Source organism: Morone saxatilis, unplaced genomic scaffold (genome assembly GCF_004916995.1).
Source record: "Morone saxatilis isolate NCDOM2014 unplaced genomic scaffold, NCSU_SB_2.0 Contig17, whole genome shotgun sequence".
In the NCBI taxonomy this organism is placed as follows: Eukaryota; Metazoa; Chordata; class Actinopteri; family Moronidae; genus Morone; species Morone saxatilis.
Window position 1 is genome coordinate 15,239,768 of NW_023339729.1, and position 20,730 is coordinate 15,260,497.

Consider the following 20,730-nt stretch of genomic DNA (forward strand, 5'->3'; position numbering starts at 1 on the left):
GCAGCAGCAGCAGCAGCAGCAGGTAGCAGATTTAGCCGATTTAGCAGCAAACGCTGCCACGTCAAAGTTGCAGCGCTCCTTCCTCCTGCAGCAGCTGGGGCTCAGCTTAGTGAGCTCTGCTCTGGGTGGGATGGAGGAGGACGGAGTTGGCAGAGGAGGGGTTGAACAGAGGGCCTCCTTCCCAATCCGACGCTTCCACAAACGCAAGCCGTCTCTGGCCCTGGGCCTGTCGGAGGAGAGGCCCCGGCAGAGGCAGCGGCCCTCCGCCCCTAACCTGGGGTTGTTAGGGGAAGGAGGGGTGAACGCAGAGCGAGAGGAAGGAGCTCTGCTCTCCCCAGACTCACACAAGATGGGAGATGAGTCCAAGTTGGACGCCGCAATCACTGGCCTGGTCGCGGCGTCCCAAGATGATCCTCAGATGCCCAGCCAGTCGGACAGCGGGCATTGTGAGGGGGAGGACTTGGGGAGAATGCAGGGAGGGGTGAGCAAGGAGGAGGACATGGAAAAGGAGGACCACCAGGACAACAGAGCGGGGGTGACGATCAAATCAGGGAAAGAGGAGGAAGAGGTCGAAGAACAGAAGGTAAAGTGATTGATTTGTTGTTTGTGACAAAGTAACTAACTCTCATTAAGCCCTGTGCGGCAAGAGTTTCATACTACAAAACTCTCTTATCTGCACAAACATCATAAATCCCCTATTTCACCCCGATAACGGCCCCCTGTTGACGAGGAGGTGCATATTTGTGAGATTTAAGTGTACATGTTACCCTAGAGTATAAAGAATTTCACACTACATGCACATGTAAGTGACTCGCTGCTGTCTTTGCATGCTCCTTGACTTTTTTTTTTAAATTCAAAATCCTCCTTTGACCTTAGATGAAACTCCTCCTTTGCTTTACATAGGTGGTGGTTAAACGAGAGCCGTTGAGTTCGCCTGAGCCAACGGACGAAATCAGCGACGTGACATCGCAGGCTGAAGGCAGCGACCCGGCGGAGCCCGGCGGCCGGGAGGAGGAGGAGAAGGCGGAGCTGAGCCCACAGAGCAGTGACCGAAGCTTCACCTCTGAGCCCCAACCCAGCTCTGACTCTCTGCTGCAGCCCAGCTCGCAGCTTCTCCTCAAGAGCGGCATGGGAGGAGGCGCCGGAGTCGGAGGAGGTTTCGGGTGTAATAACGGACTGAGTGGCAAACCTGGTTTTAGTATTTCTAGCTTCCTCAGCCCGAAGGATTTCGGAAGTGGCGGGGCGGGGTTGGTTGCCGGAGACGACGAGCTCCCCAACACAACAACTGGAGATGCGGTAGCACATCACTTCCTGCTCAGACAGGAAGCTGCCGGGCCATCCGGCTCGGCTTCTTCCTCTCTTCTGCAGTCAGGTCCTCTCAGTGGTGAGAGTCGCAACAGTTTTGGAGACAACCTGCAAGCTGATTCTCTATTTCTGCGCCCCCTTCACGATGGTTTAGGGAACCCTCGAGGAAGTGGGGGAAGTGGTAGTGGAGGGTGTGGCGGGGGAGATCCCTTTGGCTTGGACTTCCAGCGCTCTAGCCTGGGACTTCACTCCCTGGGTCGACCGTCACGGGGGGCAGCAGGAACGACCGCCGCCGCTCTGGGTTATCCGGGTTACAGACGCATTGCTCCAAAAATGGCCACCGGCATGGGGGGAGAAGAAGGAGTAGGCGGCGTTCTCCAGGATGCCGCCTCTTCGTCCTCAAGTCTGGCCAGTCCTCTGCTTTTAAACAAGAACGGTGGGTATGAGATGAACAGTGGCAGGCCCACCTCCCTGCCCCCTCAGCTGACCCGAGCTTCAGCCGATGTCCTGTCAAAGTGCAAGAAGGCTCTGTCGGAGCACAACGTGCTGGTGGTTGAGGGGGCGCGGAAATACGCCTGTAAAATCTGCTGCAAAACCTTCCTCACGCTGACTGACTGCAAGAAACACATCCGCGTCCACACGGGAGAGAAACCGTACGCATGTCTGAAGTGTGGGAAGCGCTTCAGCCAGTCCTCCCACCTGTACAAGCATTCCAAGACCACCTGCCTGCGCTGGCAGAACAGTAACATGTCCAATGCCCTGCTGTAGGACTCTAACTAGGTTCTGTCCAAACTAACCGGTCCTGATCACAGACCAAAGATAGGGATACTAATGTAACCATACATTTCCTTTTCCAGGAGGAACCCACACTATCAAATCAGTGAAAGTTAGCATGAAGACATTTAGGTTGTAGAAAGATGTTAGGGATGCAGGACGTACAAAGGCGCCACGTTTATTGCTATGGTTTCATTATGGAGTACCTTAGATACACACTGTATTCTCCCCTGTACAAATATCATGAGAGTATTATGAGGATTGTCCTTCACTTTCAATACATGCAGCCAGTGGACTTTACATAATATGATCCGGGCCAGTCTAGACTTGGGTTTTAAAGCTACACACTGTTAGCTATATGTATGCTATACATATATATAGCTATATAGCTATATATGTGAAGTGAAGTTTAGATGTGTTGAGGTGAGCCCTCAGTGCTAAACAACTAGAGTTTGCGGTACGTTTATTGAAGCAGATTTCTATATAATTCTAACACTCAGTCTGAGTGGTTACAGATCAGAGGCAGCTGTGCAGCACCAACATTAGGAACAAATATCATGTGAAATAGTGTCCTTATGTGTAGATTTTTCATTGCACATTTGTTAAACATGTAGCAGCATCACACTTTTGAGTCATGGTATGTGTGCACATTGATTGTGCCTCATTCTGTGCGAGGAAAGTCGTGCAGACTATGGATGAACTGATTCAGATTCAGTTTGTGTGCCAGATATAATGCCTGTAAGAAGTGTTGATGGTTGTGTGCTCTTGATGCTTACTCTACTGTACAAAAAGGTGGATAGAGTCAGATTCAGTCGGTCAGTTGTGAGACAGGTCTAGGTAATGCCAAAATCTGTTCAACCAACAGAAAAGAGTTTTGTTTTTTGGTGTGCTGCGGAAACCTTGTGAACTCGACAAGTAATGTTAACTTGCTTCTGTTATTTACTTAAATTTGAGCCAATTGACATTGTCGACCAAGACGGAAACAACCCGTCAAAACACTTTTGACCTCTATAGTTGCCTTTCAGTCCCAAGCACCTTTGAAAAGTGTTGAGCAGTCATTACTAGTAATAGTATTACAGTAATAATACGACTAACTAGTAGGGTAATTAATTATTAATACATTTCAGCCCAATGAGTTACAACCTTACTCTTGTTGTCATCACGTACTGATTTGAAATCCGACAATCCAATCACACCCCTGGATTTGTTTTTGTAATGGAGGAGGAAACTAGCTGGCAATGATTACATTCAGCAGATGGAATATTTCCAGCTCCCATTACTTAGATTTTGGGGACAAAATGACCGATTGCGTTAGGAGTTGCAGAAAAGTAATATAACTATTAGTGTAACTAATTACTGTTGGCAGGGAGTATTACGTAAAGTAATAATATTTCTTAAAAGAGTTATTAGTAATAAATGAAATCTTTTTGATAACTATCCCAACACTGCCTTTGAATTCTCACCAACAGAAGTGTTGCTCGGCTCAGTTAGAGTTGAGCATGTGTCTGGTCACTGGCAAGATAATTCAGTTTGCACTGATGGGGCCTTCACACTTCATGTGACTACAGGAATAAATGTCTCGCTTAGAAAGATTTATATCTGTAGTTTGTCAAATGCAAGTTTTGAAGAAATGGGAAACTTTGAATTGCGCTAATCAACCTCTTACCACAATTTGCTTGCCCGGCAGACCTGTTATCCCTGGAATTAATCTGCATTGTTTAGGGGCACAAACAAATCACAGCCAGTAGGATGTTTTAATACCCAGATATCAGCTTCACGGGAAAATGCACCTTATTTTGTGTCATGATGTGCAAAACTTGCCAGTTTGTTGTGGTCTGTATAAGATATAAGATATAAGTGACTTTCCGTCCTTACTGACTGAGAATGACCACACAAAGTTCAGCTGTGGCCATCAAGTTTACTTGACCATCCACAGACACATCAGCTAAGTTTCCCTGGTCGCCGGTGTTCTTGTGTGTACAGTATGTTTATTAAAAGGGCGATGAAGTTGCACTGAGAGGTAGAGTCGTAAATATTGCACATTTGTGGTTGATTTCATCATTTTTCTCTCGGAGGAGAGACAAAACAACTCATGAAGAACAAAACATACAGTTTGCTACTGTACTTAATATCAGTGCTTTATAAACCTCTTCATACATTTAATGTATCTCACAAACGCACTCAGACAAATCATTCTTTCTTTTTATAACTAATACGTTCACTGGAATGTTGAACAATGTCAAAACGTTGCTTTAATGCGATTATCCAGTTTTACCAGCTCTCAAGGGTTTTTCTTTCCGTTACATTACTATCAGGATGAGTTTGCAAGCTAAGGGTTGTAGCATTTTTGCTAGCAGGTGATCTATAACATACAACTTTCACATTTTTGTGAATTGCTAATACACATGAAGAACATTTAAAAAAAAAAAAAAGAATTTTATAGGGACTCCTGTCATTTTTCAAGTTAATTTCAGGAGTTTTAGCTGTTTTTTTATGTATGTTAACTGTATTTTAATGTAAGGTTGAAAGCTTTCTTACAATTGACGAACTGCGTAAGAAAAAAAAAATACGAACATGCTGAGAAGTCATCTAAATTTGTAAATAGGAGCAGCTTCATTGGTAGACAGTCGGTTAATTGAAATCTGTGTTCATGCAGTGTTGTAGAGTTCTGTTTTAGTGAACCAAAATGAAAAAAATAACACTTTAAATACATGTTTGCCTTTTCGTATACCTTATTGCTTGCTGTATTGTGTCGCCTACACTGTCTATGAGAAACACATTGCTTCCATTTCTAGTTGCACCTTATTGTACTGTAGAGTCATCACACTGTTAGCCTGTACAAAATGACTATATTATTTCAAACATATGTTAATGGATAATCCGGACTTTTCAATTTCAGAACAATAATTGCCTTGTAGGATGTTTGCCCTGTAAACATAAGTTAACCTACCGTTTGCCCTGTAATTCTTTATACTTTGATTGATAGTAAAGTCGCTGAAGCTCAGCCACTGAATTTTAAAATGATCACTGGTGGTTAAATCTCAAATCTGACGTCTGTTCCTGTGTTCCCTACTGGAATATCCTCTTGAGAAATACAGAGTTGTACAGGTGATGAGGCGAAGAAGAGACGTAGTCCTCGAAAATATCTTCCATGTCTCACACAGTGGCCTGTTAAGGATTATCATGGTGCTCTCTTCTAAAGCTGTTGCTTAAACAGTTAATGTGAATCTCTGAAAAATGCACTGACTGTATTACCCCTGTATGAATATGCCAAACTTTAAAACTTTAAAAATATATAAAAGGCCTAAATTGATTATGAAAGTCACTGCCTTATGCCCTCTAGCTTGAAAAGCTGGGCTTTATGTTGATATGCCAAATCTGAAGTATTTCTGTTTGTTTTTCTGTATAACTAACATAGTGTAACCATGAGAGGACTAAATGTTTGTCTCTTTACTGTTGAAGGCTATAAAGATTGTATAGTATGTTCAGTTGGTGTATAGACTGAATAAAAAAAAAAAAAAGAAATTCTGTTTTGTTGCTGGTGACATTTTCATGGAACACGAGCTGAAGCAGCACAGATATTATACAAGATTAAACACGTACAAAACTACATTTAAGATTAAAACTCAAGCAAGTAAGGAAACATACCATGACACACTTAAAGTCCTGGTTTTATTTGAATCCTCTAAAGAATAATTAGATACACGAGTTAAACTTATTGAGTCCAGTATTCAGCCAGTTGTCAGAGTGGAACCCGTTTTTGTTTTTTAGTTTTTTTTACAGTTTGAGTTCTTTAAGCATCGGCTCACCCCGCAGGCCGAGGAGGAGGTTGTTTGCTGCCAGGGCAGACATGGCGTTACGGGTAGTATAGGAGGCACTAGCAATATGCGGGAGAATCACTGTGGGAGGAGAGAATTAGACAAATGTTAGGCAGTGAGAACGTAGCACAGTGATTTTGCCTTAATTGGTTTCTTAAAAAAACAACTATTTTAAAGGCATTTGAAGCACTAAGAAGTCTGACACTCACCACAGTTTTTCAGGGTAAAGAGTGGGTGGTTTGTGGGGAGGGGCTCAGGAACAGTGACATCTAACCCAGCCCCTGCAATCTGCCCCGTGGACAGAGCTTCATACAGGTCTTCCTGGTTCACCACACCGCCCCTGACACAACAGACAGAATTACAGACAAACACAGGAAGAACACAGATACTGCACTCATGGCTGAATTAGTCTGCACCGACCTCAAGTACTGTACTTAAGTGCAATTTTGAGGTACTTGTACTTTACTTAAGTAGTAAGATTGCAAACATTGAAATACAATTCAGCCTTTCAAGTGTGTGTGTGTGAGAAACTACGGTGGCTGCAAAACTCTCTAAAGTCAGAGTCTGGTTTGTCCATTTTGGGCTAATATAGAAACATGGCGGTTCAACATGACAGACTCTGTAGAAGAGGACCCGCTCATACTGTAGATAAAAACTCCTTAAAAGGTAACAAAAACACAATTCCTATTTTCAGCTGACTGTACACATACCTATGATTAATATATTTAATTTCTGCCAATAGATCCTCCTGGACTTTTAAGTATAATGTGCTCTAGTTATAATTATGTTACTTTACTGTTACTTGAAACAGTTCTTTTACAATGTGCTAGTGTTATTTTTAATGATCTGGGTATTTCTCCCACCATTAGTGGTTCAGTGTGTGTTTGTGTTTGAGTTCAGGGTACCGGCTTGTGTTGATAAAGATAGAGGTATTTTTCATCTTGGAGAAGAGATCCTTGTTGCATATCTCCTTTGTCTCCGGCGTTAAAGCACAGCACACAGACAGAAAATCAGACTGCTTTGCCAGCTCATCAAAAGACACTAAAAGAGACAGTGCCAATGGTGATATCATGTTAAAATAAAATGGCTGACTGCGTATCCAGTGTGCATTGATTAGAACAACATAAAATGTTGACATGAGACATCTATAAAACTTACCATACTCTGCATTGATGATACTGGCCAGTTCAGGCCTGGGGGCTATGTCTGTGTATATGAACTTCTTTACTTTAAAAGGTGCCAGACGCTCAGCAATAGCCACACCTTAGAGCACAAAGACACCATGTGAGAGGTCATCAGATTTACAGAAAATGCTGCTCGACAGTGATTTCAAAAACTGTATGCTCACCAATCCTCCCCAGACCCAGGATACCCACAGTGCTGTTGGCGAGCTCATATCCACACAGCCACAGAGTTCTCCATGTGCCCCAGCCACCACTGACACGAGAGGGAGATGTATTTAACGTTTGACCCAAAAAACATTTCAGTACGTGTGCGTGCGTGAGTGTGCGTGTGACATTACGTTTTGGCTTCATGTGTGGCCTCTACGAGCCTCCTGGAGGTTGTGAGCAGCAGAGCCACCGTCAGCTCAGCCACAGAATCTGTCAGAACATCAGGCGTGTAACCCACACGGATCCCTCTGGGGGAAAACTTATGTTATACACGTGTCACCAGATGTTTGAATATTAACAAGCTTTTTGAGGGGTTGGGGGGTCACTGTAAGTAAGTCTCCATCACTATGTCTTACTATACACAACAACATACAAGAAATAAAAAGATAGGAGACACCTTTTCTTCAGCTCGTCCAAAGAGAGATGGTCAAAACCCACTGACATCGTACTGAGGACCTTCAGGTTCGGACCTGCAGGGGTACACATATACACATTTGAGAGGGGTTTCCACTGTATTCGTCACTCAGCTGACTCAGAGACTTTCCTCACACCTGCAGCATCCAACAACTCTGCATCAATCTTCTCTGTCAGCACGCAGACCAGGCCGTCAACACCTTTGACCTTCTGAAGCAGCTCCTTCCTGGGCACGGGGGCGTCGTCTGAGTCCCATAGCTCAAACTGCACCCTGGGAAAACCAGAAAACGTGACTTCAGGAGCCAAATCCAATCAGTTTGTTTTTTAATTATCCACAGAAGGAAATTCATCGGTTGTTGAATCTTCAGTTAAAGTTCCTACTAAGATATACAGTGTATCAAGCTTTATCACATGCCTTCATAGAAACACTGAATCTTTAAGGTTCAGTGGGGCATTTTTTCAACTTTGCTGTGGGGGAATACCCTTTAGGCTACCAGTCTTATCTAACTAACACCAGGGCAAACATTAGCAACCCTGTTTACTCAAAGTAAATGATGAACCTTACAAAGCAGACATTTCAAAATTCGGAAAGGTATCACAGTCAAATCAGCTATATTACATCATTAATCGGTCATGCAACATGTTTAGAAAAAGCATTTATTTCCAAGACACCATGACTCACTGTCCAGATTCACGGAGGATCTTCAGGCCCTCAGGTGGGATCTGTCGGGTGACATACACCCGTGGCAGGGTTGACATCTCCCTTTGCACGTTGCTTGTTAGACCCCCAGTGATATTCAAAGGAGTAACAGCAATCCGCTGGAACCGACGCAGTGCGATACGACTGCACCACATTGCCTTGAGAGAGTAAACCTGTGGGCAGGTGTCCGAGAGGTGAAAGTAGTACTTTGGAGTCTGTTGTGTGCATGTGCATGATTTTGGCTCTAGTTCAGTGGGAGGGTCCTGTGAGTGTCTTTGACCAATATGATGAGAGGGAGGGTGTCTGTTGAGGGATACTGCCCCAGACAGCTAAACACAAATCACTGATTCAAATCTTTGTCTGGCTTTTGGGATTAGGTTAAATTTAAGGTCATTTTCACTTCAAGCTAGATAGAATTTAAATCACAGATACAAAACAAAGACTAACAAACTCTTTTTCTTTCTTCCCCTCTCACACACTAACAAACACACATATATACGCAGACACAAATTACACAAAAGTATTAAAGAGAGCAGGCTGTGTTTTCCTTACATCATCTCCCAGACTGGGAGGCAGTAGGATGTAAATGTTTCACTCGTCTGTTGACCTTTGTTTCTTCAAACAGTGTAGGACCCAGACCCTGTTTTGTGTTTTCTGGTCTGTCTCCCTGGTTGGAACTGGTTCAGCAATCAAGATGAACACATTGCTATGTTGTTGTTTATCAAATGATACTGCATTGTCACAGGACAGTCAAAGGGTTGAGCACTGATGTCTAAAACAGGTGTACATATACATGCACATATAAAATGAAAACAAATAATACAAAAAATACATAAACGGAATACATAAAAGTCACAAATAAGAAAATGTTACAAAACAAAATGTATCTTATCTTTTAAAGGTTGAAGGTTTTATTAAATTGATTTTTAATATTACTCTTATCAACAACATTAAAATATATCTTAATCATTCCTGAAAACAAAAGGTAATGATTTGCCTGCTGTCGATTGTGTTTCATGGAAAAGATATTGTCCCACTAAGATAAGAAGATTAATAATCGGACAAATGAGTCATTTAAAATGAAATGATTCTTCTCAGACTGAAAGGGACTATTCCAGTACCTTATAAATGCTAGTTAGAGAATAATAATAATGCCACACCTCAAATCCAAACTGCTAAAAGCACCCTAACCCAAGCCTTGTCGTCCACAGTTTTATAGGATCTGGCAACCTCTTCTAAACTATTTTCAAAACTGGACAAACCTCAAATCATCTAATTAATCTGTACATCATAACAGGTATCCAACCCTCGCCCTTCCTCCTTTTCTTTGCTTTTCTGTTTAGTTTTTACTTGATATTCAACATATAGCCAAATAATGCCCTCATATGCTACTGACGTATGGGGACAGCTGAGTGAACTTGTGAAAATAGTTTTTCTTGCAGATTTTTATTCTGAAAAATGTTAACCAGCAATATCTTGAATAACGAAAACAGAAGAGAAAAAGTGTTAACACTCCCAAAACAAGTGACATGTTTTATCACAAATGTAGTCCTGAAAAATACTGTCCCTCTATTGGATGACCTCGGCCACGTGACTGCGGTCACCCGGAAACACTCGGAGTTTTTAACCAGTCACAACCATTCATTTGCTAGAGCTCGTCGCGCACACTGACAGGTAGCTACGTACGATTACTGTTCAATTTCAGAAACATTTACAAAGAAATGTCCACACCGATTAGCAGGACGATGAAACTTAAAGTATGTGTGTACTGTGGAGAGTTATCCGTGGCCCGCTGTGTGCTGTCTCCTCACTTTTAACGCGCTCATGTGAAGTGTTGTCCTCGCCACCGGCACCCACTGCCAGTTAGCTGCTAGCTGCTAACTGGGAGCTTTCTTCAGCAGGCTATATATATATGATTCAGCGTTATTGTGGTAGCGGTGGTCTTTGGCTGTTACAATACGGCTCTTCGTCGGCTGCAGACTGTCAGTTCACCTCGGTGCCCGGCTGACAGTCTGCAGGTCAACGACGTTGCTGACAACTAGCTAGAGTTAGCCGGCTTTAGCAGTGAGCTAGCCGTGTAGCTCACAGCAGGGCGATGCTTTGAGATCAGCACTGACAACCACAGACGTTTCATATCGTTTTGTAATCGCTGTCTGTACTTGTATGTGTGTTGATAGGCGTAGTCTCTATCTCTCTCTCACACAGTTGAATCCCCCCTCTTCCCCTCCCGGCATGGCTGCAGACTCGATGGAGATTGACGACTCTCTTTACAGGCAAGTGTCTGCTCTTCTGGCTGTCCAGTCTAATGTGGTCTGCCCCAAATAAAGCTCTTGACACTACAGATAACGTTACACGGCAGTGCTGGGCTTTATAGTGCAGTCAGTACAGTTGATGCACCTGGTGCTCCTGGCTTTTCCTTCTTTATGTGTCAAGCATTTTCCCCTCACACTTCTTCTTCCTTCTTGTCTTGTCGTGTCCAGCCGCCAGCGATATGTGCTGGGAGACAGTGCTATGCACCAGATGGCCCAGTCCTCAGTCTTTCTCAGTGGAATGGGAGGACTGGGAATTGAAATAGGTAGGCTGAATATCATTATTGCACACATTTGCTCTGATATATTTAGTGTCATAGTGCTGACGTGCTCTGCATTGTCAGCTGTGGTTTGACACTAAACAACCTGACTTCTGGTTTCACAGCAAAGAATATTGTCCTGGCTGGTGTGAAGGTATGCACTTTCACTAAATAGCACGATTGTCCAACACTGTGACAGTATATGGTGTTTAAATGTGGTGTTGTTGTGAGAGTTGGTCTTTCTGTGGCCTCAGTTATTATATATTTTGTGTGTGTGTGTGTGTGTGTGTGTGTGTGTGTGTGTATATAGGCAGTCACCCTTCATGACCCGAAGCAATGTGAGACCTGGGATCTGGGCTCCAACTTCTTTATCCGCAAAGAGGATGTGTTGAGCCAGAGAAGGAGGTAAAATGTCTGAAATATCATACACTCGCACATCTCCTGTAATTCATGCCCATGTGCAAAACTCTTCCACCTCAATTTATTTGTCTCTTTTTACACATTCTTATCCACCCTCTTTTACTTTTCTGCCACAGGGTGGAGGCAGTGTGTCCTCGGGTTGCAGAGTTGAACCCTTATGTCCATGTTGACATGTCTTCCTCTGCTCTGGACGACAACACTGATCTCAGCTTTCTCAGAGACTATCAGGTGAGGTTTTGCCTTTTTTCGAATCTAAAATGTCTCCCCCAATATGTCAGTAAAATAGTTGTCATGTAGGTGCCAAGAAATTTGTGTTGGATGTAAGTGTGGAAACACCCAACGCCTGTAGTCTTAAATGGAGGCTGCAAAGTTTGTAATTTTCTCTTTCATATGTGATCAGCTTGGATTCATAGCAGTTTCAATATTTCCCAATAGAGACAACATGTTGGTAAAAGTTTAAAAATGACAATAAAAACTTCTCAAACAACTATTTCAGCATTATCAGCCCAATAGCTGTAAATTCAAATGTCCAGTTGTTCTGAAGTGTCCTATTTTTAACCAATATGGGTAAACACTGATTTTCTCTTAGGCAGTGGGAATGCTACAGTTAAAGGTCAAAATTTCAAAGGTCATAATTGCCAAAACATAATTAGGATTTGAGCAAACTTTCAAGGATGATGTATGTAGTCACTGACTTGCCCTCGGGCTGTCTGCATTACCTGCTTATTTTAATGGAACATAAAAAAAAAAAGTATCATTGTGATTTGGTTTTAGGTGGCAGGTTAGTTAAAACCTAAATGGTTGCAGCTTCACTGCACTTCAGGTAACATTTAGTGTCTGCTCTGCTTTCTCCTCCAGTGTGTGATTCTGACTGAAACCAGATTAAGCCTACAGAAGAGAGTGAATGAGTTCTGCCACTCACAACAACCCCCCATCAGAGTAAGTCTACAGTGGCTATAGTGGATATATGTTACAGAGCATTAGCTGAACCATATCTCACATATAGGAAACTCAAATAATAACCAAACCTGTGTTGTAACCAACCTGTTTTACCTCATGCCCTTTCCAGTTCATTGGCTGTGATGCATATGGCATCTGTGTGCGGGTGTTTTGTGACTTTGGAGAGGAGTTTGAGGTGTCGGATCCCACAGGAGAGGAACCCAAAGAGATTTTCATCCAAACTATCACTCAGGTAATCTGAACTTCAGAAATTCTTAGCAGTATTAAATTTAGTTAATCTAATAAGCAAGGTGGATTCGCCAGATTTTTGCATGATGTAAAAATTAAATTCCTTAATTCATCTTTGGAAATGGGGCGATGAAAATATGAGCCCAGAGACAGTGCCTGCTCCAAAAAACATTTGATCTCCTTTTGAATTTTGACCGTTCAGGACAACCCTGGGGTGGTGACCTGCATGGACAACCAACCGCATGGCCTACAAACAGGCCAGAGTGTCATTTTCAGAGAGGTCAATGGCATGGTGGAACTCAACGGCACCGCACGGCAGGTTTCAGGTATTATTCCTACATTGTAGTATAGTGTATTTGATGTTTTCACAGAGTTTTAATTGTAAAACACCAGCGTACATATCCAGTGATGTGGTTGAAGTTAATATTTATATAGGTAAAACAAATCATAACATGCTGGGTCTATTATTTTTGTCATATTTTGAACTATTCCAAGATAGAGCTGCACAATTAATCAAATTATTATCACAACTGCAATATGCAAATTGCAGAAGCTGAATTTTTTTTTATACAAGTAAAATGTGTAACAAAACAGCATTATAATGAAGTACTGTAGTCCTGCAGAGATGCCCTGACCTATAAATCTCCACATTTAGGATTTATTTGGTACAGACCTCAAAAACTTCACATCACCATGATTTTTAATATTTTAAAAAAAATGTATTCATTAAATTTGTCATTCAAAAATTATCATTCCCACACTAATCTATGCTATTGTACCGCCCTATTCCAAGATATTTTCTGTGTATAGTGACATAATAGTGTAATAATCTGATGTAAGACATTTCTGTCTGTTCTATACATTTGTGTGCTGGGTCTGGTTTGAATGTGTGTGTGTGTTTGTGTGTGGTATTAGTCCTGTCCCCTCACAGCTTTGCAATAGGAGACACATCCCAACTACAACCATATGCACATGGAGGTTTCTTTGTCCTGGTGAAAACCCCTAAGACATACAAATTTGTAAGTTAACAAGTCATATCGACCAGAAATAAAACAGTTAAACAAAAAAAATATATGCATTTCTAAACAGACATATATTCTTGTGTGTGTGTGTCTCTGTGTTTATCCATTTATGTATTCCAGGAGACAATAGAGAGACAGTTGTGTGACCCTCAGGTGCTGACTCCAGACTTCAGTAAACCAGAGGTAAGAGGTCAAAGCTGTTCCTGGAGACTGCATCACAAAGTACTTTGGGCTTGACCCAGTTCTACAGCAAAGCTGGCTTACTTTACCAAGGCACATGACCAAAAACATAAAGTACGCAGCATAACTTAATTCAGAGCAGGTTAAGTTTGGATTGGATAAAAACTACTAATCAATCAGCTTTCAGGAATAATGGAGCCATCATACTTTCAGGATTAATTCCTTTGTGGCCGAAAACACACACTACCTTCACATTATATTTACAAGTGAAGGAGCACATATGTGTACCTGTACCAGTCAGTTGGCTTCTTAGTATTCTCTGGCCTTGTTGCTTTTCTTGCCTGAGTTAACAGAGCTTCATGATAACCAGCTTTTTGAGACAAGTTATCCAGATTTGCTAATGTTTTGATTTTAGTGAAGCCAGATATCAAAGAGAGTTCAGTGAGTGAACCAAATCAGATTTCTTTGCTCATATGTGACTTAGATCTTAAATCACATGGAATCTGATCTTTTAAATTCTGATTCGGGCCACTTTCATATGGGGTCCAAATCAGATACGGGTCTGTTTTTGTGTCAGTGTGAACAGTCATATCAGAATTCATGTGTCTTTTACATCAATTAGGATACACATTCTCCATGCAGGTTACTTTAGGACTGCAACCTGTTTACACTTTAATCCGATATTTATATAATTTAAACAGCCAGCCAAACAATCTGATCTCAGCAATAAATCAGAATTTAGCACAAAGGCTTGCAGTGTAAACATAGCCTAAGTGAACTTTCCACCTTTCCAACCAAGCAGTTTCCTCACAATCCTTTTTTTTTTATTTATTTTTTTTAAATCTACCCATCAGGCCCCTCTACAGATCCATGCAGCCATGTTGGCTCTAGACACCTTCCAGGAGCAGCACAGTAGACTTCCCAACATTGGGTAAAGAAAATATTTCTCTTGTTTTCCAATCTGCTGCCCTACTTTCTGCACCTGATGATATTATTTGTCTTGGCTGTGGTTTGAAATGTAAAAAAAAAACAGTTGTAAGCAGTTTCACTTTGATGCCATCAGGTGTTTACAGGATGCTGAGGTTTTACTGAAGCTAACCGAAGAAGTGAATGCAACTCTCAGGAACAAAGTAAGTGCTTTTCTTTTCTTTTCATCCCTCATGATTCATTCTCTTGAACCTGCAAAGATGCACATATATCCTCTTTGACAGGTTAAGCACACAGGAGCCCCAAAATATCTGATTGTTTTCCCTGCCTCTCTCCCTCTCTTCAGGCTTCTGTGAATCCAGAGTTGGTGCGCTGTTTGTCGAGAACAGCGAGGGGAACTCTTCCTCCGTTAGCAGCCGCTGTAGGAGGTCTAGCCAGCCAGGAAGTTCTTAAGGCCATCACAGGGAAGTTTGCGCCACTGCAGCAATGGGTAGGTTACTCAATTTGAACTGTAGACCTCCTTCAGAAGTGAAATGGTTCCTACTGATAGTTCACTAGCTCAGTCTACCCACTTTCTTTGTTGCAATGGAAATACTTAACTTTAAAATATTTTGTTCACAATTTATTTATTTTCTTTCCCCACCCAACTGTTAATTTCATCTCCCTCTCTGTTTCTCCTATGTTTAGTTTTATCTTGATGCCATCGAGGTAGTCAGGCCACTTCAGTCTGTTTCCGCTGAGGAGTTTTTCCCAAGGGGAGACCGGTATGATGGATTACGAGCTTGCATTGGTGAATCAATGTGTCTAGAACTGCACAAGCTCAGGGTCTTCATGGTAAGGATTGTCCTGTACATAGAAAGCCTAATTTTACATTACATTATTTTAAAGGTCCAGTGTGTAGCATTTAGGAGGATCCATTGACAGAAATGGAATATAATATTCATTAGTATGTTTAGTTATGTTAGTGTATAATTACCTGAAAATAAGAACCATGTGTTTGTTACCTTATGATTGGGCCTTTTCACAAGTTTCAAAGAGGTTTTCAGTTGGTTTCAATCTGCAACTAAATCCTACACACTAGTCCTTTTTAAGGTTTATGTCCAAATCAATCCTACAATGTGTTCCCTTCCAGGTGGGCTGTGGTGCCATCGGCTGCGAGATGCTGAAAAACTTTGCCCTGCTTGGAGTGGGGTTGGCCAAGAGCTCAGGAGAGGTGGGCAGTCTTTCTGTGTTTCCTCTTCTTTGTATGACTGTATTTCTTTATGTTTTGCAATATATTTCATTGCTTGTTGGTGATGTATTTAGTGAAACCATGCACTTGGCATCTGTCAATTCTCAGGTATGCATCACAGACCCAGACCTTATAGAAAAATCCAACCTCAATCGTCAGTTTCTCTTCAGACCACATCATATACAGGTGAACAGATGTCTACTTACTAACCCTTCTTTTTTTCTTTAACCATGGATTAACTCAACCTAACTCTTAATGTAGGTATATATGTAACCTTTGTAAATTGGGAAGATATTTAATTCAATATTTATACACTTTTACTAGTTGCTAAAATTGTGTATTATGTAAGAAAGTAGAAAAATATCAGCTCAAACTGGCAGATACTCAGACAAAAGCACTCTGATTACAATCAGATCATTAAAAAGAAACTTGATTGTAATAAACCACACAGACATTTACACAAACTCTTTTCCGGTCCTCCCGTGTCTCAGAAACCGAAGAGTACCACAGCAGCAGAAGCCACTCGCGATATCAACCCAGACCTGCACGTGGATGCTCATCTTAACAAGGTGTGTCCGGCTACTGAGAGCATCTACAATGACTCATTCTATTCCCGCCTGAACCTAGTGGTCACCGCGCTGGACAACGTGGAGGCTCGGAGATATGTGGACAGGTTGGTGCATATATGAAAGTTACACAATCAATACTATCTAAAGCATTCCGATGATTTTAGTTAGTTTCCCTCACTAACTGAACCCACCCCTCATCACAAACCTAGAGAGAGAGGTTGAATATAAGAGTTGGGAAGGTATTTTATGAAACATTTACTCATTTGGCCAACAACTGATATATGTTTCTGTCTGTATTTATTTTTCAGCCGCTGTGTATCCAACCAGAGACCTCTACTGGACTCTGGCACCATGGGAACTAAAGGACACACAGAAATCATTGTGCCAAATTTGACAGAGTCCTACAATAGCCATGTGAGTATATGTGTTTGTATTTTTTGCTCTCGTTCATTTCCCTCCATATCTCAGTCCAGTACTAGAACTGCTTCATATACAGAGACATTAGTCCTTACAGTGCTCTTAAATATATCCTCCTTCGCTCACCAGAGGGACCCCCCAGAAGAGGAGATCCCATTCTGCACTCTGAAGTCTTTCCCTTCTGTCATAGAGCACACCATTCAATGGGCCAGAGACAAGGTGAGTCTGCCCCAAACCCATCAGATTCTCATTTTCTACGGTATGTGTCCAAATCTTAAACTTTTTCTTTGTTTTTGTCTAGTTTGAGAATGCGTTTGTCCACAAGCCCTCCATGTACAACTCGTTTTGGCAGACCCACCCCTCGGCTGAAGTTGTGCTACAGGTAAGACCTAAAGTGTTGCTCTGACTTTTTATAAGTAGTGCTGGGCGATGTACCTGTTTTAATTTCCTATATGATATACATTTATAGCATAGCTGAAACAGCTGCAATAACTCATTTGTTTCTTCCTTGTGTAATAGAACATTTGAGAAATATCTACTTGAATACTTAAATACTTTAAGTGCTCTTAAATATATCCTCCTGGTGGTCATAATGTTATGGCTGATCGTCGTATGATGGCATTAAACTGTTTTTATATTCTGTGTATTCCTAAACTAAGAATAATTACAAGTAGCCTTTGTGTTGATTTATGCCAGCAATGTAATACTTAATAAAAGTGTGTGTGTGTGTGTGTGTGTGTGTGTGTAGAGGATGCAGGCAGGGGAAAGTCTGGAGGGGTCATTCCAGGTCATCAAGCTGCTGAGCAGACGGCCAAGCCAGTGGGAACAGTGCATCACTGTTGCCCGTCTGAAATTCGAAAAGTATTTCAAGAGAAAGGTAAAGAGTCTGAAAATACACATTCACTAAATGGATTGTATGTATATGTGTGTCGGTGCAACAACACAAGCAGTGTTTACATGTTACTGATGTTTTTTTGCAGGCCCTACAACTCTTGCACTCTTTCCCCCTGGATACAAGGTTAAAAGATGGAAGTAAGTTTTTCTCAAACACATGTATACCTATAAAGTTACCAGATGAATTCACAATAATTTAATTTGCATAACGACTTAAAGCAGAGAATATGTTGAATTATTCTTCCTTTCCTTAGGTTTGTTTTGGCAGTCTCCAAAAAGACCCCCAGCACCTTTAGATTTTGACTTGAAAGACTCTTTGTGAGTATGCTCATATTACAGCGTAAGCCTTTCTAGCATTTTATGTTTCATATCTAAGCTAGCCAAAACCCTCCTCTTTTCCCATCAGGCACTTCACTTTCATTGTCAGCACTGCCCGGCTCTTCGCAGGGATTTATAATATCCCTTACTCAGAAAAGGTAGGTCACGTCCACCCTCGCATACACTCTGTCAAACACACACTTACCCACTGACTTACGCACTTGTCTTCTTTCCCAGGATCTTTCTGAAGAGGCGGTGACCAGGATTCTCTCAGATGTCAATATTCCTGAGTACAGGCCCTCAGAGAAAGTAAGCTCCTCCACTGATGTGGTCTTGATTTCTATCGGAGTGTAAAAAAAATCCTAATCTTGATGATTGTTGCTGGATGTGTCCCTTCCAGTCTATAGTGACGGACGAATCGGCCAAGAAGCCGGATCAGATAAAGATGCCTCTCAGCAGTGAAGAGGAGAGGGAGGCCATCACACAGCTGGAGCAGGCCATTGCTACTGACAATGTCACAGCAGGTTCGCTGTTAAAGAAACAAAATTACAACAAATATTCAGCAGGAAGATTTGTACAAGGAGACTCAAGAGGACTGCTACATTTTAAATCTGAAAGCTGGATTGATATTGAGTTATATTGATTACAGCAGTGTAAATAGTTAGAGAACATACACTCATCTCTCATCCTATTAACTACTTTTAATAATCAGCGATGATGTCTGTGCTTTCACATATAGAGAGGTTACAGTTGAGTCCACTGCAGTTTGAAAAGGACGATGACAGCAACGGTCACATAGACTTTGTCGCATCAGCATCTGCTCTCAGAGCCAGGATGTACTCCATCGAGCCAGCCGACAGACTCAAGACCAAACGCATCGCCGGCAAGATCATACCCGCTATCGCCACGGCAACAGCTGCTGTGGCTGGACTGGTGAGAAGTTAGACATTTCTGCCATATTTTCATGGTTAAACATGGTGTGTTTATTTTGAAACACCTTTGAAACACATATTGGGCATTTTCAATTCATGTACTCAGGTGGCCCTCGAGTTGATCAAGGTGGTTGGAGCCTACGAGTTTGAATCTTTCAAAAACTGCTTCTTTAACTTGGCCATCCCTGTAGTGGTGCTCACTGAGCCTGCCACAGTTAAAAGGACACGGATCAGGTAAGGACATATCTATAATTTATCAAGCTCACTGTCTCTCACACTGCTTAAAGGTGATAAAACACCTGGCAAGATAGCAGTGCTGTTTTGACTCCATCTATTACACGTATGACCACCGTACTATTATTGCAACATTACAGAAGCAAAGTAAAAAATTCCAGCTACAAGATGGCACCATTAGCCATATTTCATTATTATTGCAATGTAATGTTGTGACTGCTCAATTATGTCTTTTCCAGGGACAACATCTACTTCTCCATCTGGGACTGTTGGACTATCTTTGGCCATGAGGACTTCACTCTCTCGGACTTCATGAATGCAGTGAGGGTGAGAACTGTTTACACGTCTTGTACTTTTTTGGTGTATTAGCAGTTTAGATACAGTTTCAGCATTGTCGTATTTAGAGGTTTTTATTCTTCTTCATTTTTTCTTTCTTTTTTATGATGATGATTGGTTGTTTTATTTCAGGAAAAGTATGGAATTGAACCCACTATGGTCGTCCATGGTGTGAAGATGCTGTATGTGCCTGTGATGCCTGGACACTCAAAGAGACTCAAACTAACGTAAGTGTTTATTGATTCTCCCATTTTTTGTGATACTCTTTGTCCACTGTGTGTGTGTGTGTGTGTGTATCTCAGCCCCGCACTCAAACAGACATACAGATCAACAGCTCTTGACACGGACAAACATAGGAGAGTGATAGAAACCAGGATTGCTACATTTTTTTATAGAGACCAAACCTCACTCCCTAACTCAGATTGAAATGATCCATCCCTTGTTTAATGAACAGATGCACTAACCTTGCCTCTGACTCTCTGCAGGATGCAGAAGCTGATCAAGCCATCAGTGGACCGGCGCTACGTTGACCTCACCGTGTCATTTGCTCCAGAAGCAGATGGAGACGATGACCTCCCCGGTCCTCCGGTCAGGTACTACTTCAGCCGCAACGGAGAGACGCCCTGACACCTTCCTATAAGTCGTCCTCAAACCTCTTGTGTCCTTACTTCCCTTCTTTCATGTAAATTGTTATATCCTAATAACCTAGGCCAGGGCCAAGAGCTTTCCCCCCCCCAGGGATTTTTTTTTTTTTTTTTTATTGCTAACAAGGGCAAAGCTCCCGGCCTCAGACTCAAAGCCCCCCACCGTCCCCCCCCTGTGATTCATGGAGCAAGAAAAGGCCAGTCCTGGTCCCCGTTTTTCTTGCCCCAGATCTAGCCAGTGGAAAACGAGGCTGCTTGAGTAGCACTTAACTGTACCTGTGTACATATATTTTCTGTTTTCTACTCTGCACAGTTCCGCCTGTGTCAATGCCTTAATTGATTAATAACCTTTTTCTGTTTGTGGCAGTGAGTCTGACTAAAAAACTATGTTTACAGAAACCTGCATACTCCCAACACATTAGTCTAATTTCTGTATGAGTCCGCTCG

At 42.0% G+C, this 20,730-nt stretch overlaps 3 protein-coding genes across 5 annotated transcripts in view; 2 read left to right on the forward strand and 1 right to left on the reverse strand.

Annotated features, from left to right (window-relative positions):
- The window catches only part of LOC118327211 (zinc finger and BTB domain-containing protein 5), a 6,724-nt gene extending 2,078 nt beyond the window's left edge, over positions 1-4,646 (forward strand). For all 3 annotated transcript variants that reach the window (XM_035660492.1, XM_035660494.1, XM_035660493.1), the window contains exons 4-5: positions 1-583; positions 904-4,646. In XM_035660492.1, coding sequence (XP_035516385.1) covers positions 1-583; positions 904-2,073 — 1,753 coding nt within the window. In that variant the 3' untranslated portion in view covers positions 2,074-4,646. The remainder of the gene's footprint in view (positions 584-903) is intronic.
- Positions 4,647-5,852: 1,206 nt separating this feature from the next.
- On the reverse strand, positions 5,853-8,614 carry grhprb (glyoxylate reductase/hydroxypyruvate reductase b). The gene is made up of 9 exons (XM_035660496.1): positions 8,385-8,614; positions 7,840-7,973; positions 7,686-7,758; positions 7,420-7,536; positions 7,246-7,334; positions 7,056-7,160; positions 6,803-6,938; positions 6,107-6,237; positions 5,853-5,978 (listed from the first exon to the last, which is right to left on the reverse strand). Exons 1-9 carry the CDS (start codon positions 8,555-8,557, stop codon positions 5,857-5,859), a joined length of 1,080 nt encoding a protein of 359 aa, XP_035516389.1. The 5' UTR covers positions 8,558-8,614; the 3' UTR covers positions 5,853-5,856.
- Positions 8,615-10,010: 1,396 nt separating this feature from the next.
- Positions 10,011-20,380, forward strand: uba6 (ubiquitin like modifier activating enzyme 6). The gene is made up of 32 exons (XM_035659407.1): positions 10,011-10,076; positions 10,608-10,675; positions 10,883-10,977; positions 11,097-11,125; positions 11,282-11,376; positions 11,508-11,619; positions 12,250-12,330; positions 12,461-12,583; positions 12,782-12,905; positions 13,495-13,598; positions 13,722-13,784; positions 14,636-14,712; positions 14,845-14,911; positions 15,055-15,198; positions 15,396-15,542; positions 15,841-15,921; positions 16,048-16,125; positions 16,431-16,612; positions 16,817-16,922; positions 17,055-17,144; positions 17,227-17,307; positions 17,674-17,802; positions 17,906-17,957; positions 18,074-18,137; positions 18,226-18,295; positions 18,375-18,446; positions 18,538-18,661; positions 18,877-19,070; positions 19,176-19,303; positions 19,543-19,630; positions 19,772-19,866; positions 20,125-20,380. The coding sequence occupies exons 2-32, from the start codon at positions 10,635-10,637 to the stop codon at positions 20,264-20,266; spliced, it is 3,078 nt and encodes a 1,025-aa protein (XP_035515300.1). The 5' UTR covers positions 10,011-10,076; positions 10,608-10,634; the 3' UTR covers positions 20,267-20,380.
- Positions 20,381-20,730: the final 350 nt, after the last annotated feature.